This window comes from Clytia hemisphaerica, unplaced genomic scaffold, assembly GCF_902728285.1.
Source record: "Clytia hemisphaerica strain Z4C2 unplaced genomic scaffold, Clytia hemisphaerica genome assembly, whole genome shotgun sequence".
NCBI lineage: Eukaryota > Metazoa > Cnidaria > Hydrozoa > Leptothecata > Clytiidae > Clytia > Clytia hemisphaerica.
In genome coordinates, this window is record NW_027103848.1 from 107088 (window position 1) to 131318 (window position 24231).

The window sequence follows — 24231 nt, forward strand, 5'->3', positions numbered from 1 at the left end:
TGTTCTTATTTTTTGTGTGTTTTCACGTTGGAAAGATAATTATGAGTGGAAAAAGAAGACGTGGACGGATGAATTCGGATGAATACAGGCGTTTTGCGATGACACGGTTAGTTAGTTTTCCTTTTAAAAATATAAATTTTGGAAGTCTTAACTAATTAGTCTAGTCGCCCCAATTTTAATGAATCAGAAAAATGTTGCAGAGTCAATTTTTACTTGCATTCCTATTGGTTAAGGAGTATCGCTGCCTTGTGTTATTTGATTGGTCTATATTCTGGCTCAAAACCTTGAAAAAACCATGTACTGTTGAGGCTCTCCTAACCAATTACCATTCGAACATAGCTCGTACTCAGTCCCTTAGTTCACTTTTTCATGTTTGTAATCGCTCTCGAAAGGTATTATTTCTTATTTTGTGTTGATCAAAAAATGATGGAAGAAAAGCATAGGCTTAGAGAGAGAGGGGGAAACTCAAATACTCGAGTGTTAGGAAATGTAGGGAGTCAAGTGTATTTACTGCAGAAGATAAGTTAAAGCTCGTAGATCTGTATTCAAGAAGCCTGAAAGAGGGATGTAGGACAAATATTTCTTAGATTGTTTACCTTACCGACTTGAAATCTCCTGCGTTGCTTCCGATACTCTGAAAGCTTCGCTTTTGGGTTTTGCAAAATTTTGGCTCAGCTAGGTCAATTCCTCCAAATTTTTAATTATAGTCTTAAAAAAGTCTCCTGATTAATTTCTTTGTATTGGAAAGTCATGAAGAAGTGGAAAGGGTGAAAAAGTGAACAATTACATCATAATATTTCCAACAAAAATTTTGTTAATCGTTGATATGCGCAAGCTCGATCATGCTGTGAGCTTCATTGTTTTCATAATTTTAAAATATTACGCGGTTCTAAACCCACTTACAAAGGGAAATTGAAAAAAAAAAATGGGAAAGAGAATAATTTAGGGAAAAAATAAGTTTTTTCATGGAAAATAATAGTGTGATATATCCATTTTGTTGTGCGACAAGAAATATAATGTTTAAATATTGAACGAGTTTTTGAGATTTTATGTATAAAAAATATACCCCGTAAACTTGAGAAAAAGGCTATCAATTTATTGGGGTTTTCATGAAAAAGGGCTGTTAGCTGTGGGAAAGGATTTTTGGTTTTTCTTCTATTTTTATCATAAATAGTCTTCAATCTAATTGTATCCAATCTATGTTCTTTCCTCTTCCCTTTTTCTTCTTTCACTTAAAAAAGGCACCATGGCGTCTTAAAGATGTTTTATTAACGACCATAAAACGCCTAGGGAGACCACTGAGTTTTCTTAGTAAGGGGTCCAACAGGAATACAACTGTTAATAAATTCTTCCTCATTTTCACTTGTTTTCTTCATTTTCCTTAAATTCATTTCTTTTCGTATATTGTTTTTAGCCGGGATTCTCTTTTACAGTACTATGGTGTTATGTATGTTGCTTTTTATATCCTTTTTGTACCTTTTTCAGTGATTGCTAGTTTAGATTTAACTTTGAGCATCCTTCTTTTTGGTTAAACGATTTGGAGGGGGTTGGGTTCAAGAGAATGTAATATGATGAAAATGATTGACTATGATATAAAAAATGAAGTAAAACACTTCTTGAGTTTTCTTTTGTTGGAGAATCGAAAGATTGTCAAATTGTTTTTAAAAAGTTATTTTGTAAGTCTCAGCCTCCGTATAGAGAAATTGAAAATGTTAGCAAATTTCCCTCCTGGATACATAATCTATCATTGATATTTCTAAACATAATCCAGGAATTTCAAATTATAAAGATAAAGTCGAAAAAGTCTTTTCGGGTGAATTCTCCTCACCCTAGATTTATTCAAAGAGTCATGGGGAAATCTTTTTAAAAATCTTTTCCGTTCTAGATGTTGAATTCGTGTATACAAAATGTAAACTTTCATCATTTCGACGGCATTCTCTTTTTCCTTTCATTGCATAGATTCATCAAAAACTCGAAAGAAAAAGTGAAAGGAAAGTCGAGTAGCAGCGCCATACCTATTCAACCCACAGATATCTTATAAAAACACAATAGATGGAGTTCTCGTCCCTGTCTGAAGCAAAATAATGCGTCATCATTAAAAATAAACCAAAGCTCGGTGCAAGAAATTGTTAAATCTCTCGTCTCCCTGCTCTTCGCAATGACAGATTTTTGCTTTTGGATGACCAAATTGGCTGTGGTCTATTGTTTTCAAAAGATGTCGCATTATTTTGCTCCAACTTCCGATACTTCAGAAAAATAGAGAAGCTCTATTTAGTGTTTTATTTAGATATCTTTGATTTTACTTACCATATTACTGTGATCTTCGACGTGTCATTCAACGATATTAGCACTTTTTTCTTTAATATTTCAAACTCATTGTGGTCTGGTATATTAAAATTAATTAAGATGAGAATACCTACTGAGCTTTTTTTCTTACTCAGTTCTATTCTGTGCAGCATCAAAACATAAGAATTTCATTACTTTTAAAAAGATTTTTGTCTAGGACAAATGGGTTGACTTCTAAGTACATAGGTAAGTTGTTTTGACGCAGTTGTTTTATTGCTAGAAGGGTTATTGGATTTGTAAATTAAGTTGAAACCAGCTTGACAAAGATTCGCCCAAAAATGTTAAGAAGTGAACTCGTTTGGATTTTTTATTTAGCGTTCTATCATAAATGTATTCCTATATCATAAAATTTCTGTAAAATACTAAAGTAATAAAAGTCTGTACCATATTTAATCACCTCTTTACAAAAAATTGAATTTACTTGAATTTACTATAATAATTATCCTTTGAGCTATATACAGTGGAGTCTCCATAACTCGAACACGAACGGGGAGCACGAGTTTAAGGAAATTTCGAGTTGTGGAGTAAGGTTTATAAGGCATTGCTGACTGAATGTTCGGCCTAACATTTGAATTATAGAGGTTCTAGATAAGAACACTCTATTATACTCACTCCGTAATATTCTAAAGAGCATTTCTGCTTCTCCAGCCAGTGGATCCACACGTCACCTATTGAAAAAGCTTACGTGGGGAAAGAGCTTTCAGCTCCTCACCCTCATCCCCATTAGGAAAAACATGGAGATACATCAACCGGGACCCCAACCTTAAAAGCAAGAAGTTTTCAACCTATCAGCTCGTATTTTTAATCTTCTCTTCGCAAAATTCAGGAAACCAGTACACCTCTGTATATTACCAACATACCCCAATCAAAAATAATCTAGATTTTGTCTAAAAATCGTAAATATCTACTATATAGAGAACTAAATTTATCCTAAGTCAGGTTGAACCACAAATTCAAATTCTGGATACTGAGGCGGATTAAGTTGTTGTGTTGGATAATCATCCAAAGCTATCACCAAAAGAACATTTAAACCGGCTTGTAGATAATTCTTTGGTACGAACAAAGTCTTTTGTGGCCCTTTTTCTTGCCAGAATCGACCCAAGTTATACATGTTGAGATACACTTGACCCTTATTGAAACCTTTCATTCGTAAATATGTATCAGTGGTGTTTTGTAGGGCGAAAAACGATTCCCAAACAAATTGGTATTCTTTTTGTGTTGATTTTATCTGACTAGGATATCTATCCAGGTTGTTTTCGATCGGTAATATTGGTTGGATTTTGAATTGATCTTCTTTGCGATTTTCGCAATCTTCAAAGAATCTATCCATCAGGTCTGATCCTTTGGTGATCTTTCCGATATAATTCTCAGCAGGAAAGTTTGGGTGATTCTCTTCCCAAATGGTTGTATCGTTAATATTATACTGCTTCCATCCTTTTAACGTTTCATTGGAATCTTTGAATCTTACATCTCCACATATTCCTTTACATTCTTGAAGATAATGATATCCTTTGGGTGCATAAGCTGCTCGACCTTGGTTAACTACCAAAATATCCAACTCAACACCTAGTTCTATCTTCAACTCGTAGTTTTTGACCGCTCCTCCGATACTAAATTTATAAACATTATCAACGACGAATATAGCTTCATCTGACATTTCATCGAAAACCAGTGTCACTGTTTTATTCTGATATTTTGGAGGGATTCGTGGTGTATAACAAACGAAGCCGTAACCAAGACCGAGCTCGGACATTGGTTTTGGAGAATCACTTTCAATAACATGTAGACCCCAATAGACTAAGTATCCTTTAAAATCAACAAAGGTTTTCAGTGGTGGTATCCGTAAAGCTCCTTGAACCAGTTTTGAAGTGTTTGCTGGGACTGCAGGTAAAGGATTCGCATTGAATTGTTGCAAAACTTCTCGCATTTTGAAATACTTCCAGGTCGTGTCACCAGCTTCAGATAAAGGAGCATCATAGTCATAGCTGGTTGGTGATATCAATCGAGACCCTTTAGAACCTATATCTACACCATTCATGAAACCGAAGTTTGTTCCTCCGTGAAGCATGTATAGATTCAAGGAAGCATTTGTTGTTAAAATATCTTTCAAGTGTTTTGCAATGACGTCAGCACCACGTCGCTGATGAGGACTACCCCAATAATCTAACCAGCCTGTATAGTATTCAGAATTCACAAGGGGTCCTTTCGCTTGATATTTCCGCTGTTGTGCAAATGCTTCCTCCGGCGTAATCTCAGTTCCGAAATCAATAGTTGCAAAGATTTCCGGAGTTGTTCCGCAAGACATAGTTGTCCGTATACCCATCTGTTGTAAATAGAACTGTATCTTCACCAAAATATTTCACATATATACTCTTGAGAAGTGAAAGATATTCTTTATCGCATGCATAATAATTTCCATATTCGTTCTCTACTTGAAATGCTATAATCGGTCCTCCATTTTTGTACAGTTTCATTGCTAATCTTGGAAAAAGCATGTCAAACCATCCCTGAACATAACGCATATAGGTTGGATCTGAAGTTCTCATTTCCATTGTTTGTTCATTCTTAAGGAACCATGGGAAACCTCCATACTCCCATTCAGCATCAACATAAGGTCCTGGGCGTAGAATCAACAGCATGCCTTCTTCTTGTACCACATCTATAAACTTCAATAAATCTTGTTCGCCATTAAATTTGTATACCCCTGGTTCTGGATTGTGGAAATTCCATGGTATATATGTCTGTATAGTGTTTAAACCAAGTGCTTTTGCTTTTTGTATTCGATCTTTCCAATAGAACGAAGGAATCCGGAAATAATGTAATCCACCGGAAATATACCGGAACGGCTTTCCATCTTTAAGGAAACAATCATTTTGATAGTCGATTATGAAGGATGGTTGACCACGTGATTTTTCATTTGATGGGTCGTGTGGCAAGCAACTAGCCAATAATGTAAGAGACAAGAGAGTGTAAACCCATAGTGCTATCTGACCGTACAATTTCATTTATGGAGAGTCGTCGACCGATGTGGTCCGTAGCCGTGTCCGTCTGAGAGATTACCTGAAAAGAGAAGAATGTATGAAAACTTCAGAATTATGCGTTAATTATGCCCTTGACTAAAGTAGAAAAATATACTTGTTTTTGTCATAAATTCACGCGTGCTTTTAAGAATATACCCTTCCTTTATCAACATTTTCTTGCTTCGCCATTTGTCAACAACTTAGTTGAGTTTAAATGTTTCATGAATTCGTGCTGTATAGTTGACCATAGATATAAACCACATGACTTCTTGAGCCCCAAACTTGAATTGACTTGGATGAGACCTCACTCTCACCACAAGAGGCTTGTACTGCAAACAAATAGCTATGAATAAACTAACTGTGCCTTCCTATTAATAGAAAGTTTTCCAGCAGCAAATCTTATTTTTTCTAACAAGGTCTATTTTTTATTCATTTATCATTTTTCCTTTGTAGAACACTATCCGTTCTCACTCGATAATCGCGATTCCCTTCTATACAAAGATTTTTGATGATGAATTAAAAAAAAACTTTTCATATAGACATATTATTATATCATACTTTTATTGATTGATTTTTGTGTCGATATTCCTTCTGCTACCAATTTTTGTAGTAATATGTTATGAGAAGTTTTCTCAAGAACAAGTGACCTTCTATTTTTGCTTCACGTTCAAACTTGTCATATCCCTCGTTCCAACATTTGACGCCTGTCGTGGATGTGTTTTTAATATCTTAATATTTTGACAACTTTTATTTGGGTGATTGAGAAACACGGATTGAATATTGTTCCGGATCAGATTACACGTCGTTCGGATTTATGGCACGCACCAGAAGTTTATCATGAGTTCCGGTTTTAAATAATCTAATAACCGAAAAACACCGCTTATCATTTGAATTTGTGGCATTATTGTCAGAATTTAACTTTACTTAGAATTCAAACTTTTCTTCTAACTCGCTGATACTTCTTAACTCCAGCGAAAGTATGGTTTCGATTTGGCGTCAACTGAAGTGTGGTGGTGGAGGAAGGTAAGGCAATCATTTCATATGCCGTTAGACTACTAAAACTGATAAAAATCGTTTCACTGGATAATTATAACTATGAGTCCTACTGATGGTGAAAGACCTGAAAAAAATCTGGACATTTGTGCTTTGATAACTCAATTGATTTCCCTAATTTGACGATTTATGCTCTCAATATCTTTTGACATAGGCAGTAATAAATAACAAACATCGAGGGATGCCGCAGGTTGAATTTCAGAGAAAGCTAAACTTTGATACTCACAACTTTGTGGGACTTTTTACTAAAGTCTATAGCTTTGATGTCGATGATTGAGGTGAACAGCATTTGCGTTGAGGTGAAAGTTTTCGAGAATCTATTACGTTCATATTCTATACACTTGCGATGACTTTGATCTACATAGTATGGGAAAAAGCAGCCGAATTATTAGTTACGAATAAACATAATTACACGTCATTATTTTACGCTCTTGCCAAGAATTAAGAAAAGAAAATAGAATGAACCTGATTTGCGTAGGTATTTTGCGTATTTCAATTGGCAATAATGATCAATCATGCCAACTTAAATAATGCGTTCATCTGGGGATTCATCTCGATGCACTATTGCAAGCAGGATGGGTTAGGATAGATGTAACACTTGCTTGCCTTGAAAACAATGCCGATGGTTGGAGTGGAGGGGCTGATCCCGGGTGGAGGGGGCACTTAGGCAAAATCGGGGACGGGGGGGGGTATGTGGCGCTGGTCAGGGTCCCTTTTGACTCTGAAGATATCTGACAGGGTCCCAAATTTATTTATTTTCAAAATGTGCATCTAATAGGGTCGATTTTTGGTTATTTTCAGGGTGAAAATCAGAAAATTTTCCGCTTTTTCCTCAGATTTTTGGTCATTTTTGCCGCTTTTTAGGGTGAAAAAGGGAAAAAATTTCAAATTTTCGTATTGACAGGGTCCCAATTTTACCAAAAATTCATATCCGACAGGGTCCACATTTCAAACTCCAGTGGCACGTCCCCGTCGGCCGTCAAAGTTAGTGCCCCCCCCCCCGGGGCTGGTGCAAGAAATCAATCAAACGCGAAAAGAGTAAAATTATTTACTCAAGTTGGGCGCGCCCGCGTGGCATAAAGCGACCTTTTGCCAATTTCTATGAGATAAGACGGGAAGTTTCAAGTCTAGAAAAACATTCGAAATATTTTGTTTTGGTAGTTCAAATCATCGATCAAACAGAAATCTGCGGAGTTTGTCATCTTCTGATTTTTTTTAGAATTCTTAGATTCTTTCGGGATTTTTTTCCACATTTCAGACTTTTTTCATTGATTTTCCAATGTAAAGGAGCTCATTTTTGTAATAGTCTTTCAAATTCATTAAATCTGGAACTGGTGTACCGTACCATGAAATACCTATTCCTGGTTTAAAAGTTATATTAAAAGTACGATGTTCCTCCCAGTGTTTATCTGATTATTTGAGTTCTTTTGTAAGATTTTTATACTTTTATCAAACATGTAAAGTTTTCTCAGGAAATTGTTTAATTGAATTGTCATTACATTTCGATTTGCAAACCGTTTTCCAAAAGGAAAAAGTGATTGACAACATATCAAACATTTTCTCATTTCGTTTGATGTCCGTTCTCGGTGCAGCTCTCTCGCTTCTAATCAAAACATTGCAGCTTTTATGGTAAACCCCAAAAGCCAAAAATGCTTGGTGGTTATGTTCGTCTACTAGACTTAAAATTTAGTTTTTTTTATGATAATTGGGAAAAACTATAACCGAGGTAACTATACTTTGATATTCTTTATTTCAGGAATATGAATACCAGTGAAGAGGATCTCAACTCCAAGTTTTTTGGTAAAGATTCTGACAGCACTAGTAGCGATGAAACATTAGCACCAGAACAAGTTGAAGCCTGGCTTGATAAACATGAAGACTTTGTTGCCTCATATTATGCACGAAAAGCTAGTAAATTTTTATTGGATGCCTTCCTACGTACTAAAACGAGTAATAGACCTGCAAGTAGGACAGGATCGCCACTCCCATTTGGATCATCTGGATCAGCCATCGATATCGGTAGAAATGCATCACCTTTAGCATATGGAGGAAATGCACCTGCATCTGGTTGTAGTACTCCAAGAAAAAGTTCTGTTGATACAACTAGTGGACTTCTTAAACCTTTGATTAGTCACATTGATGGTATTCCAAGTTTTATACGATTTGAAAGATCTTTGTCGAGACCAAGGCATCGGAAATCAAAAGAAGAATTGAAAGAACTTAGGCTTGTAGATGAACAAGCACTCTTAATGGAACTTGCTACAGACATTGCAAATGATTTAGAAATTACCAGTTTATGTCATAAAATTCTTCAAAACGTTAGTATTTTAACAGACGGTGATAGATGTTCTTTATTTATGGCTCAAGATTATGGCCCAAATGGACAAAAAGTTTTAGTTTCCAAAGTATATGATGTAAATGCTGACTCCAGTGTTGAAGAGGTTACCGATAAAGAAACAATTATGGTTCCCTGGGGTTGTGGTATTGTTGGATGGGTTGCTGAAAATGGAAAAACTCTAAATATTCCAGATGCCTATTCTGTAAGTATAATTCAGACTGACGTAGGCGTATAGTGGTATGGTGGTTATCATCCTTAACTCCCGCCTGGGAGGTCCGAGTTTGATAGTTGTTTTGGAGAACGCAACGACCTATTGAGTAGTTTTAATTACTCCACAGCAGTTATATCTAGCCTAGAGACAAGATAATTTAACACATTTTTATTGGCTGATGGAAAGTAATGTATGTCGAGTAATTTGTTATTCAACAGGCTGTCGCGTTCTCCAAAACATATATACCCACCGTGTCTCTACAATTCACGTGGCAAGTGAATATGCCATCACCCATGCCATGTGTTAACCCATTTTTTCTCTGAAAAACTAAAAGTATTAATTGTCTGCTGAATATTTAGCTCAGTTTTTTCAGTTTTAGATTAAAGATTTAGGCTTTTTTCTTGCTTTATGATGGCATGATTGCAATTTTTTTGAAGTGATGGCATAATTACAAGGTTTTAGTATGATTTATGTGATAGGGAGAAAAAGGCATAATGGTTATGATGTGGGCTACTTTTCACCTTTTTGTAAGATTTACCGATTTGGGCAAATTTTATTTTCCTGATGAGAGAAAAAATTTGGCGTGATGACTAATATAATGATGGGTGCCACTGGACTAGATGTAAACAGAATATGCCTCAGAAACTTGTGAACAGAAAAAATATAATCAGAAACAGTAGATATACCTTGTTCGTTAAATGATACAGTTGTGTTTCACCGTGACATACTGAAACCATCAGAGTATACTACAACCCCATATATTGCAAGATTTTCAATTTGTATTAGATCGTAGTATAATAAGAGGTCATAGTATACTGATGTTGTAGTATGCTAAGAGCTTGACTTTTTCCTCAGTGATGATGTGCATACTATTTTGGCAAATAATTTTGCTTATATGTTTAAAATATTTAGGATAGAAATATTTCAAACCAAGGGTAGACCAAGAGCAAAGATTTCTACACATTGGCCATATACCAACTTTTTTAATGATTATAGCACCTAATTAATTGGCCATTAAAACAAGAAAATGGTAAAATTCGGTGAATTTGTAGGTTTAAGAATTCTCTTCCTTTTAAAAGAATAAAAGTTATCGAGGAATTTTTCATTTTTGAGGGACTTCTGAAGATTTATATGCACTTGATGAATAGAATGTTATTAACAATGATGTTATAATATTATGATGATGTTATGTTTTACTAATAAAATTTATGGCCAGGTCTTAGTATGTTACAGTTAAACGTGAATATATGTCAAAAGAAAAAAATATGAAAATATAATTGTAGGGGACATTAGGCAAGCAAGCGGCATTACACAAAGTTATGGTAAAAAAGGAAACTTGTCCCATGAATAAATTTTCATGCATATCAGACCATCATTTTCTAATACACAGGACAGTAGAAATTGTTTTAGAATTTTATGTTGGATTTTACATCAAAGTATTTAACAATGTGTAGTTATTTCTCAGTGACTGAATTGTTTGTTATAAAATCACTGGTTGGTGATATAATTAAAAAAAAACTTGTCATATTCTGAAAATTTTACATTTGTTTGTAAGGAAACACAGCAAGGGACTTCATTCAAGTATCTTATTTAATTGTTATTATTCTAAGTTTAAAAACTAAATGGTTCTATTCACCATTCATCTATCAATTTGCTTTTTTATTTTATTTACTTTTTACAACTCTATTTTTTCTTGTCAAGTTTTCAGTTTATTTAATTTGGCATAGTTCTGATAACCCTAGTTCCCAACATTGATGTTTTTTTTAATTAACTAAAACTGAACCTCCCAAAATTTGAACGTTAAAAACTCTTTTACTAAAAAATACTGGAGCAAAAATAAATTATCAATTCACAAAAAGCAGCAAGAAGAGCTATTTTCTTGATCATCTATGATTGTTTACATTCAATAATAAATTATTTCTTTTAGAAAAAATATTACACAGCTACAATAGCTAAATCCGCAAATAAAATAAGTTCAACAAAGCTTTCTGCAATAAAACTCATACCATAAAGATACCCTGATACCCTGATACCCTTATCCTGGGGGATCAGAATATAGAATACTATTCAACAAATAAAACCAGATTTTTCTGTAGCCCTTTAAATCAATATCTACCTCACTTCGACATTTTAATTTTTGGTATTGATACCAATTCAACTTTCTGAATTTTAGAACAGAAATTTAAAAAACCCAGTGCCTTTCTGCTGCCTGGGAGTATTAGGGTTTGAGAATGTCTGCTGTGTTCAAACTTGACCTCTGAAAAGCTACCCTCTAGCCTTGGAGAGACTGAATTTTGCAAAAAAGGGACCCTTAAAGACAGGATTTTTAAAAATATTCTTCACCTCAGAGAGAGAGTCTTTTCGTTTTGAGTGTGACTCTTTTTTGCTACTGTGTTGAAACCACCTTCAAGGGAATTAGGTCTCGCTAGGGATATCGTTTACTCATGGTAGCAAGTACTTAAAAAAAAGTAAACGAAGTTTGATTATCAGTTCATTTAGGAGTAGTTTTGAAAACTCGTTTCAATTACAATGCATATTTTTGATGCACTTCAAAATTCGCAAATGATCACTTTCATATTAAAAAGTTAAATCAGTTAGACCTAGAGTTAGATCAATAAAAGCATATTTTAAGCAAAATATTTAATGATATATTTTAATTTATAGGATGATAGATTCAATAAGGACATCGATAAGAAAACTGGATACCACACAAAAAGTATTCTTTGTATGCCAATCAAGGCAAACGTTGACGAGGTAACTTGAATGTTTCTGATGAGTTCACCTTACTTTAAGGACAGAGTTTCGAACTTAACCTGGCAAAATATCCAAAGGAATTGGCAGAAATTTGACAATCTGAAAAATTACATGTTTAAATTATATATTGTTAAATTTCAATAGGATGGAAATTATGAAGTAATTGCTGTCGCACAAGTTATGAATAAACAAGGTGCCACACTAAACCATGCATTCACAAGAGAAGATGAAAAGGTCATTAATTACTAAGGGTTTTTATCATTGTTCATAGAATTCATATTTTGGCAAGCAATTCATTTAAGTGGGTTCTTTCATTGAACTACTTGTGTATAATGTTGTCCAATGAACAACCACGTTTTCAAAAGTGCCACCCATAATTGAATCTTATTTTTTACAAATTACTCCCCAACTAATAGACAAGTAGAACTTTAAAATGGAAAAAAAATCATACCCAAGATACCTGCACCACTGAACTGTTTATTTGTATATGAATTTTTGATATGATGCTTTGAAATCCGCAATATTTTTTTATCACTTTCAATTTAAAAGCCAATTGATGTTCTTTTTTAAAGCACTTTTTTTATGATCTGCAGATAAGGACATGTTTTTTTTTGACTGTACCAAAATCAGGTTTTCGAAAATCGTGAAAATCACTTTATTTTAATTATTTCGTCATTCGAATGATGAATTTTCCCAAAATTTTGATATGTATTGAAATTTGAGAAGGGCTTTAAAATTAGCTATTTGAAATTTCAAAATTCGGAGTATTTCAGGATTAATTAATCATGGAGTGTTTTGGATCATATCTCACTCCATGACTCATTATTCGGTCCTGAGGAGGTTTCTATGCATTCCTGAGGAGGTTTCTATGCATTCCTGAGGTAGCCTAAAATCATAAAATAGCCTGAGGAGTAATTTTTTTAAAGGCCGGAGTGAGTTATGATCAAAACAAACAAAGGACTTTTTTAATCATTTTTCACTCATTTTAACAATTCCCGTTTTCTTTAGTTCGTTCCTTTCTTATCAACTAAACAAAAATCTCAAATCACTTCCCCGATAGATAGACTTGTCAGGAAAATATATACGATTAGAATTAGCACCTAGATTTCAAAAATGATCAATTTGATCCCATTTTCCTCCGGTTTTTTCCAAAAAAAAAGAGGTCGATATGAAAATTCAATCCTTTAGCTACACCCTGATATAAGTTTCGTATATAAATTGGACACAACAAAGGCCAAATATAGAGCCGACTTTATAAATCCGAAATAGACTATGATTTTTTCATCCTGAAATACTCCGGATTCAACAAGCGATATCTTAAGTTCCATAAAAGCTATTAAGATCGGACAAAAAGTATCGGACAGAGCTACTAATCTATTTTCTTATTCTTGAATAACGATAAGAAAGAGTTCAGCTGTCTCTGTTAGTGCCGATTTGAACCGGGTTGGTTGAAAATCGGCATTTTGGTACAGTAAAAAAAAAAACATGTCCATAAAAATAATAAATCTAAAGATAACATTAGAAAATAAAATACTGTATTTTTTTACAAATACCTAGAAAGATTGAATATGGATTTTTGTGATTTCTCTTGTAGATTTTCGAAAGGTATTTGGTCTTCTGTGGCATTGGTATTTGTAATGCTCATCTCTTCGATCAGCTACAGCAAGAACTGAAACGAAATAGGGTAGGTAACTTTAAAGTAAATTATCAGTATAGGATTAAAAATCGTAAATCCTTGCTTGATGATTGATATATAAATGTTCTATTTTCATTAAGTCTTTTAAGTTAGCTGTACATAAAAACTAGATATTAAAAATGATAATTGTTTTTAAATTATTTTCATTGACAGGTGTTATTGGATTTGGCGCGGGCCATTTTTGAAGAACAAAGCACATTACATGACGTGGTCCATAAAATTATGATGAACACCCAATCTCTTTTACAATGTGAAAGGTGTTCTGTCCTTTTGGTTGATCCTTCTGCTAAGGTATTAAGAAAAATCTTCTCTTGTGGAATGATCTGATTATCCATAGTACTTCTCCTGATTTACTACAATAATAATACAAAAGGTTATCAACGAACTAGTTACTTGTCTTTTTGTTCAAAAATAAGCTTTTTACAGTTTTGAGATTAGATCTATACGTCAAATGGGAGAAACGTGGTCAAGTGATGATTATTGTTCTATCATTGAACACCATTTTCTTCACTTCAGGGTTTATTTTCAAAAGCTTTTGACTTGGAAGCAAGATATTACATCGATGAAAATGGATCAGTTGAAAGGAAACAATCATGGTACATTAAACTTTTTCATCAGTTTCTAAATAAATTTAGATATTAGACCCTCCACATCACTTTTCTCTGAGTTCCATTGTTTATAGTTTATCATTGAAACAAGTAGACAATTTCAAGCATGGACAAGATCTGGAAACACTTTTTCCATAAAAACAACACTCTACTTTATTATTTTCAGTGGTTCGTCTGAAGTCAGATTCCCAATTAATATCGGTATCACTGGAACGGTTGCAACCACAGGAGAGGTATTCTTCGTTTTCATTTTTATATTATGGCTGAAATAAAATTTAACAAGAAAAATTTGAGCTTCTGACTTTGTGCGACAGCAGTCGAGTATATTCACTGTCATTCATTATTGCCAGTTCACTAGTGGAAGAAAAACTATATACTGCAAACATGAGTGGTTTGATTCTAATTTTATTACCTTACTGGCTTGTTTTCATTTTATTAGACATTGAATATTCCAGACGCATACGAAGATCCCAGATTCGATCCTTCAGTAAGTTATTCTTCTTAATAATGATATAATTAAATTGGTTTTTATAGGCACCTACTTCTTGTTTTGATATTTTCATTTGAGAAGGGTGTGATACCTTTTACATAAGTGATCAGTTAACCAAATGGTACTACACATCTAAATAAAATACCTGTTTTGAAAACTTGAAGATTCGATAAAAATACTTAAATTGGTTTCCATGATATTATACTGTTAATACTGTTTCTTTTTGTTACCTCAGGTTGATGGTGGTTCAGGGTTTAAAACGAGAACAATTTTATGTATGCCAATCAAAAACTCAAAGGGTGATATCATAGGTAATTTATATCTTGTTCTCTACACTCTTGTTTGCTCTTTTCGTTAGGCCTATTAAGGACCATTGAATTAATTAACCAATTGAATTATCGAAATGTCATGTGTTTTTATACGTTGTAATTAGTTGAGACGATTTGGCTCCAGAGCACAGCCAAGCAAATGTACTTATGAAAGGGTTTATAGGAAACATTGTAATATATTTTTGTTTTGTCTTTTTGTAAACTATTTAGGTGTTGTTCAGTTGTTGAATAAAATGGATGGAAAACCATTCAATCCAAATGACGAAAACCTGTTCGAGGTATGTCTAGATATCTTTCTTAACTTGACGTGGAAACCACTCTCAAGGGAATTAGTCTCATTACGCTCACATGGTTTCTACATGGTAGTAAGAATTAATGCACACTTTAAGAGAATAGACTGTAGATCTATTCACTTAGATTCGAGGTCAACAAATATTCATGAGATCATCAAAATATTTTGATATTTCACGCTAATTGATCTATGACTCTGCTATATACAAAATATAATATTCAAGTTATTGTGTCTTCTTTTTAGGCCTTTGCGATATTTTGTGGAATGGCCATTCACAATACCTACATCTACGAAGAGTGTGTGAAAGCAAATGCAAGGCAAAAAATTGCTTTGGATGTAAGTTCCCAACCTATGTATTACTATTGTGTCCCCTTTATATATAAAATGTAAAATGTAAAGGTTAGCAATCATATGCAAGCCTTTACTGCTAAACTTAATCTATTTCGAAAAAAAAAGATAAAAATATTTAAATCTAATCTGTGCAAATTGAAAGGATACATGTCTTTAAAGAAAATTTTTTTTTCACTTTCTAAAATAGATCTCTGGTAGCGCTACCTTTATAACATCGTATCAATTATGACAGAGGTTTTATCTTTCATTCTTAGGTGTTATCGTATCACGCAACGGCATCTGATAACGAATCTGTTCATCTCGTTGTAAGTGGGCCATATCTTTATATTATCGAATCCTTTTTAGTGAAGTAGACCAAACGTAATCTGTCAAAACCAAATCGCTGTTCACTATGGTGGACTACTGGCTTCTTTAAAGGACATGGATTAGGGCTCCTTAAACAAATTTAATGTTATTTAAGGAAAATTAAAAGCTAAGCCAACTATTTATTATTAGGAGATTATCTGGCAAGTAAGTGTACGCAGTTCGTCCTTTGTAGGGCTCATGAATACTGTGTACTACATTCCGTACCTTATAGCCTTGTTATCTATGTCCTCGTTATCCAAATTTCAATCGTTCTGCTCTTTGGATTTGATTCTAATCGTTAAAGTGTAAACAAAATATTTTCAATGTTTCTAGAGGGAAATCGTACCATCGTCCAGGACATTTCATTTGAGAGAGTTCAGTTTCGACGATGCTGTTCTATCAGACCGTGAAACGTGTCTTGCTACTATTCGAATGTTCCAAGATTTACGTTTGATTCAAAGATTCCGAATTGATTATAATGTAGGTAGCTCTTCTAAGGGTCAGAAGTTCTGAAAAATTCATTTTAAGAGACCATCTTTGTTCTTATATCCTTGCTCCAATTTTAAAAACTTTAATAGCTTGACTTTGCAAAAAAATTGTACTTGTGCATTTCGTTGAAACGAAGCATTTCCAATTTTGGGACTTACGTCAAATCTGATGCAATAGCTTGCTTGCTTGTGAGCCACACCCATTCTACTGTTCTATTAAGCCATAACGTGTTAGCATGGTCTTAATTGAGCACTTTAATTTCAATGCATTAAAAACATAAACCACTCACTGACACTACACTTTTTTACATTCAGGTTTTATGCAATTGGGTTTTGACTGTCAAAAAGAATTATAGAAACGTCATTTACCATAACTGGAGGCATGCTTTCAATGTGGCTCAGTCAATGTTCTTATTCTTAAAGGTATTTTGATATTCTGACCTAAATAATTTTCTTCAGAGCTGGGAATTTCTCTTCAGAGCAAGGAACTTTGATTAAAGAGATTTTACTCAAGTCTTAGGCAAGATTGATAAGATTTATTTTCAAAAGTTCGGTGAAGTATTCAATGTTCTTAAATTATTCACGAATTTTAATCATATTGGCAGTCATCCTAGATTTTAATTCGTCATCTTATTAAAAAGATATACGTCTGTCAATCAAGCTACTAGTAGGCATCCTTCTTATTTTCTTTTTCCGAAGAGTAAATTCTTTTACCATAGGAACTACAAGAATTCAAGGTACATTTCACAGACGAAGAAAAATTGGCCTTATTGGTGGGATGTTTATGTCATGATCTTGATCACAGGGGGACAAATAATACTTTCCAAGTCAAGTAAGCATTATTATTGACTGTGTTTTTACTCCCAAAAGTGCATTGCATTAAAAAGTCACACAAAAACTGTTTCCTCCACATCCTTCTTGCTGCTTGAAAAGGCTGCACGAGAACTCAGAGATTTACCTGACATTCACATTTGCCACATTTGCTGGTTTACTTTTTGTATTGAATAATATGCCGTACTTTCTTTTGTGTAGGAGTGCATCGCCTTTGGCTCAATTGTATGGTACATCTGTCATGGAACATCATCATTTTGATCATTGTATCATGATCTTACACAGCTCTGTAAGTTTTAATATTGCATTACCGCAACCTCTATAGTCCAGGAAAAAATGGCCAAAACCCCACCTTGAATGGGACTTTGTAAACCATGATTTTTTAGCTTCCTATATACCTCTACCGGGTGCACCAAAAAAAATATGTTAAAACAAGCTATTCTCATGTGGGATAATATTTTTGGAAAATTCCTCGACTAAGAACTGCTGCTCAAAGAACTTGAGTCTGCATCGAGTTTGCTCGTGTTGGAAATGTTCATGATGTACAAACAAGATGAAGAAACTGCTGGCAAAATATAAATAACAAAAAAAGAATAAAAACAAACAACAAAATTGTGTTTTTGTCATTTTGACTTTATTTACAGCGTGATTGCTGTTTTTAATGATTTTTGAAATTTCGACATGGAAAAAAAGTCAGTTTTTTTCAAATAACTTTCGAACTACTTTTTCAAATTTAATGTATGATAGCTCAAAATTCAAGTTAGAGCATCCTCATACGATAAAAAAAGAATGAACAAAAAATTTAAATCCTGGAGCTCACAATATCTCGACAAACCTGTATACTTATACAGGTAGTTTATATTTTTTGATGGTTTTCAGGCTGAATAGGTGATAAAAGGTTCGTACCATGCTTTTAACTATAACCATAATCTCCCTTTTACCTAATCCCTACTCGCCTTTTTGATTTTGTGAATCAGACAGATGAGTTTTACTTTCATAAGCGAGGGGTGAATTTATAGCCTTCATTATGCTAGCTAGAATATAAACTAGACAAGTCATGTTGTAATTTTTGGACTTAAATATAAATCAAGGCTTAGAAAACCTTGTGATTTGAAGGCTATGAAAGTAAACAGTGTAAATAAACCTATTAAAACTCAAACATATTTTTTGACTTGAAAAAGTTGTCTTTCAATTAATTTCTATTTCTCAAAAATGGAATCTTTGTTCTACTTTTTATCTTTCTGCCTCTGCAGGGTAACGAGATTTTCAACACTTTATCGCCAGAAGAATACAATTTGACCATCAATGTTTTGGAGCACGCAATCTTATCTACGGATCTGGCTTTGTACTTCACGTAAGTTTTCAATTATTCTTACCACCTTCATTATGCCATCCTTTATTAGCTCTAGTTTAGACGGCCGACTTTCTGCCCTGTTTATTTTAAACGTTAGAGCTGGCAGAAAATTGGCTGTTAAAATCCATATTCCATATAAACAGCCCCTTAACTTGAAAAAGACTTAGAGAAGGCAATGGAAGGCAATGCAATGAGAATATATGGTCAAAAGTAGACCGTCTAAACTAAGGCTTATTTTTAAACTTTTTTCTCTCTCGAATTGTCTAAATTCCTGAAAGTTCTGTCAAATTACTGAAGCATCTATGAAACCAAGAATATCTGATTCCAAATTTGATTCGCAGTTGTTTTCCATCATTTTAGGAAAAGAAACGACTATAAAGCCATGGTAACCAACCAATCGTTCGAATGGGAAGATAACAGTAAACGTTCACTACTGAGGTAATATTTTTAACAATGTGTATTATAAAGTATTCAGCAGATTTATAATATTTCTTTATGTATTGGGCAATCCTAGAAAAACTTTAACATATATGGGAGGGTTTTTCCTCATTGACAGGTAACGAATCCACCCCTTCGTACGTGGTTGATTTCAGAACTCTTCTTGATTGTGTACTCTACCCCCATGAACCGATTTTATCGGAAAAACCCATTTTTTTCGCTAGAGGTTTTCATAGAAGCGTGTGTCGTGTCAATAAATGATTCAGTATTTTTGTTCACAGGTCAATGTTGATGACAGCCTGTGATATTTCAGCTATCTGTAAACCATGGAAGGTTCAACAAAGGGTAAGTGAACTGATTATGAACTGCAAGTTTTAAAGCTAACAATAAAATGATATGACACTTGCAACTTATATACCTCCAACAAATGTGATGCCGTTTAAGGGTATTAATCTCCTTGAAGGACCTTTCTCCTTTTTATTGCCTATTTTTATAGGCAAGGTTTTAGATAACTCTTTTCATGTTTTTCCAGATTCAGGAAAATTTAAACCCCAAAAAATTCCATAACAAAGATGGAACACTAAAGGCTCGTAAATTTTCATACTCAGAATAACAATAACTATAACTTACTATAGCTGTTCGTTTTTTTCCTCTTAGGTCGCTCATTTGGTGGCGGAAGAATTTTTCCAACAAGGCGACTTGGAATTGAAGAAACTCAATATGACTCCTATCGTAAGAATCAAATTTTCAGAATTCACTTTTCAGAATTTGAATTTAACACCTGGAAAGCCTCAGCTCGGCATTACATCCTCCTGGATACGGCCTTAACATTGACTATAAGACTAACACACAAAGGCTATTCCAGGAAATTGCCAACCACGATTGGAGTCTATGCCCGATTGAACCTCTATGGGTTCTATGAAATCGTACATGGGTCGCGGCGCTTCTAAGGTCCCTACGGTATCCAGTCAAAATTGAGCGTGGCATAACGCCCCTTCCTCAGAAATGGCAGATAAGCTGTGTCTCTTATTTGAGAAGCAAGTCGAAAAATTACGTAAAGATGTTTTTTATTTTCAATGAAAAAATTCCAAATTATCTTTTAAGGAAATGATGGATCGTGCTAAAAAAGACAAACTCCCTCAAATGCAAGTTGGATTTATTGATGGTGTCTGCCTCCCTATATACGAGGTATGAAATATTACGGTTTATAATAAGTGATTCGTCGCAGAAATCATACATGCACAAAGTCACTATTTTTACGTGAGCTCGATCTTGCGAACTTGGATGAATGGTCCCGAGGTTCCCTAAAAATCATGTCAGAAGACTATCTATTCCATGCACAAAAATCACATAACAGGATTTTGAATACAAACTTTCATAAGCTATTTTAATGAACCATGTACACATCAAATCATAACAGAGAGACCTGATACTTCTATATAAATGTAACAACGCAAATTTATACAGGATAGTCAATGATAGCATTTTATTAACAAAACTATTTTCATTTCATAGACTTTATCTACCCACTACCCTTACTTCAAACCTTTGTTGGATGAATGTTTGAACAATCGTAAACATTGGAAAACGCTGGCTGACGACAATATCAAACGACAAGGAAACAAGGAAATCGAAGAGATTGATTAAATGAGTCAAGAGGGAAAGCAAGTCAAAGGTAAGCAAGGCAAGGGTACTCTCAAATATCTGATAAACCAGAGGATAGATAATTTCAAAGATATTATAAATAGCGTGTAGTCAGGTGTAGTTGGCCAATTGGTAGCTATCATAGCGTCAGCCTGGGTTTAGGTCCCAGGCAAAAAATAGGTACCCCCTGAATTTTAAGTCCCCCCAAAGATTTATGAATTTTTCGTTAGCCCCCAGGACTTTTGACCCTAGACACTTTCAAAAAATTGATCCAGTAAAAGAAGGTTATTCCAATGTAAATTGCGTTCAGTTCCAAGTTTAAGCTAAATAATTTTGCACACTTTCTACAAAAATATTGGGCCGCAGGCGAAAATTTTTCAGATTCATGAGCTTCAATTTGAGTAATTGAAGCCAACTATTAAGCTGAATTATTTTAGCCCCCACGTTAAGTGATGAGATTTTAGCTCCCCCCAAGTACATAGGTCCCACCAAAAAAGTGGTGTACTTCCAGCCCCCTCCTCTTTTGGGAAAAATTTAGGGTGTAACCCCCCCCCCCAACCAGCAGGGGGGGCTGACGCTATGATGATTTCTCGAATTTTTCACGTTTTATTAATTATTTCAGAACCGTTTCTTCAATTCCTCGAGGTTAGTCCTTTTTCAATAGTGAGATTCGAATAGATATTCTTTGCCCTCGAATAACCTTTTTTTACTGTTTCAAAAAAAAATTAAGAGAGGGATGTATTTTTTCAAGAGAGTCAATCAATTTCTAAAATCATCATAAAATTTCAGGCTGGAATTAGAAGACGATCACGTGCTTTGATGTTGATCAGTTCTCCAATAAACACGCCCTGCACCTCTGGTAATGATCAATGCTCAGCGACACTAATGATATGCTCAGCGATACAAATGATTATATCAGAAACGTGTCATTGGGAGAAATGATGTTCTCCTCGTGAATAAAAGAAGACACACAGCCGAATTTCTATAAACGTGGTGGTTCAATGCTGGAGAACGTCAGAACCAAGATTGCACCCCGTCATTTTTTGGATGATTCTATATTAGAATTTGTTACTTTATTTTTAAGGACATACGACCAGCACTGAATGTCGATAAAAACTGGCATACAACGTTGATTCAACGTTCATCCAACGTTAAATGGACGTTGTGAACATTATATAAACGTTGAAACAACGTTCTGTACCAGCTGGCTAGCCTAGATTTCAGTGGTGTTAGAGAATACAGTAGCCTAAAGAATAGAACACAAAATCAACAATAATAATAGGTCATTCCATTTCATATCCATATAGGGGGGCGGAAAAAAATTTTCAGATGGTGCTTTTTCATTTGTTCAAGGGGGTAAAAGACTGATTTCTCCGACCCCCCCCCTCCTGTATGGTTCTTTAATGTTCCATTGATGGCCCAATAAAACATTGATTGCTAACATCAAATTTGTTTTGACCAGGATATTGATGCTTTTTGGACCTACCCCGGTGGGGTGGAGGTCCTATAAATTAACCCGTGTTCGTTAGTTAGTTCGTTAGTACGTTAGTTACCAACTTTTCTCGAGATTGGCTCATTCAATTTTTCTGATTTTTTGCACAAAGGTGCATTACTATAAACCCTCGAATGTGACGGAGCCCGATTTTCGAAAAAAAAATTTTTCCGGCCGGTAGAACCGGAAATGTCCCGAAAAAAGCGGTTTTTTGAGATTTTCTCGAGATTTTATCATTAGTTTTTTACGATTTTTTGCACATAGATGCACATTAGTACTGCCGAAAAGGTGTAGAAAACTGTTTGCCGAAAAAAATTTTTTTCCGGTCTGTAGAACCGGAAATGTGCCGGAAATCGTCGTTTTTTCACATTTCCGTCACAGTTTTTCAACTTATTTAATTGTTTCTTTACAGAAAAATGTTCTTTATGATGATGCCCAAAACTTAGCATCGTTTGATTTCCAAAAAAATCATCCTTTGAATCCGGAACTCCTTAAAAATCGCCGGAACAGCCGAAAACCGGCGTAAAACGGTTTTCCTTCATTTTTTCAACTTATACTCGACAGATTTTCATGATTTTTTGCACAATGATGTAAAATGGCAATGCCCAAAATGTGACAGAGCCCAATTTTCGAAAAAGAAATTTTTCCGGCCGCTAGAACCGGAAATGTCCCGAAAAAAGCGGTTTTTTGAGATTTTCTCGAGATTTTCTCATTAGTTTTTTGCGATTTTTTGCACATAGATGCACATTAGTACTGCCGAAAAGGTGTCGAAAACCGTTTGTCGAAAACATTTTTTTTCCGGTCTGTAGAACCGGAAATGTGCCGGAAATCGTCGTTTTTTTCACATTTCCGTCACATTTTTTCAACTTATTTAATTGTTTCTTTACAGAAAAATGTTCTTTATGATGATGCCCAAAACTTAGCATTGTTTGATTTCCAAAAAAATCATCCTTTGAATCCGGAACTCCTTAAAAATCGCAAACGACTAATTTTAATAGATCGTCACTATTTGTGTTCTGAATGATTGTTTAACGGTCATGCTCACGTAGATATCAATTAAATTATATATGTGTTAAATGCATAACCAGGTAGGTCCATAAAAGTATCACTTGTTTTGCTTTCAAACAGAATTCATAGAACAATGATTTTTGGTGTTTTGAAATTTTTAACACTACTGGAATCTTCTTAGTCTAGTAAATAGATTGTGATGTCTTGAGTAAAATTTCAGTCGACCAGAGTTTAGACTAATGCATATAATTTAATATCAGGACTTTAGGTTTTTTTCGTTTTTTTAGGAATTATTTAATGAAGGAAAGAAGATAGATTATAATAAGATGCACAATATTATTATTATGTATTATTACTGAATGACTTTATTATGTTATATTTTGTAGATTGAATAGTCCAAATTTATCAAAAAGTGAACAATTTTATAGCTGTTGTACCAAATTTAAATGATCATTTCTTCTAAAAATTAAAGTCAAAAATAGACACATTGATATGCGAAAATTTTGAGAATTAATAAAGTGAATAAACACTTTATCTGTAACTGTACAAATGTTACAACCTCATTACAATGGTATTATCCTGATCTAAATAATAGATTCTTTCTTTGTATAGTATAGTATATTTCACCCCAGTACCCCGTAATATTATTGCACCAATTTTATACAAGAAAAATTATATTACTATTTTACTATACATCACTCACTGTACTATACGTGTGTAAAGTTTTTATGATTTGTTTGTTTTGTTTGCTTGATTTTCATCTGCTTCTGTTTCGTTTTTCCCTTTAGTTTGTCTTTTTTTATTTAATTACCCCAAGAAAATTAAATACTTGAGACTCATTGTATATGTAGCTCTGTAAAAATTTTTATCTTTATATTTCTTTTTGACAGATTGTTTAAAATATCTTCCCAAATGATGAAATAAAAAAGCATGAAAATACTTCAAATGCTAATCTATTTATATTCTGATTTATCTTAAAAAATCTATATTCATAAATTATTCTGCTCAAAGTTATTCTGCTCAAAATTCATTCCAGTAACACATAACTTATTAAAATTGAATCAGAGGCTAATGAAATTTGAAATATTTATTTCGAAATATTTTCAATGCGGGTCAATGCTGCACCCAGCTGCTAGCATCAAC

General features: G+C 34.0%; 1 protein-coding gene and 1 pseudogene across 3 annotated transcripts; one reads left to right on the top strand and one right to left on the bottom strand.

Moving 5' to 3' along the window:
- Positions 1–23840, top strand: LOC136807531 (dual 3',5'-cyclic-AMP and -GMP phosphodiesterase 11-like). Of its 3 annotated transcripts, none has more exons than XM_067064111.1 (24): positions 1–106; positions 8176–8959; positions 11633–11722; positions 11867–11956; positions 13317–13406; positions 13572–13709; positions 13935–14014; positions 14193–14259; positions 14466–14513; positions 14752–14827; positions 15056–15123; positions 15381–15473; positions 15743–15793; positions 16167–16313; positions 16637–16744; positions 17041–17153; positions 17354–17441; positions 18406–18506; positions 18867–18944; positions 19226–19289; positions 19602–19676; positions 20049–20132; positions 20460–20619; positions 21378–23840. In XM_067064111.1, exons 1-23 carry the CDS (start codon positions 42–44, stop codon positions 20589–20591), a joined length of 2730 nt encoding a protein of 909 aa, XP_066920212.1. In that variant the 5' UTR covers positions 1–41; the 3' UTR covers positions 20592–20619; positions 21378–23840. The 3 variants fall into 3 exon arrangements, with proteins under 3 accessions (XP_066920212.1, XP_066920214.1, XP_066920213.1); XM_067064113.1 differs by lacking the exon at positions 1–106 and adding an exon at positions 2429–2532; XM_067064112.1 differs by lacking the exon at positions 1–106 and adding an exon at positions 6019–6389.
- LOC136807532 (beta-galactosidase pseudogene) lies at positions 2636–5383 on the bottom strand (annotated as a pseudogene).
- Positions 23841–24231: the final 391 nt, after the last annotated feature.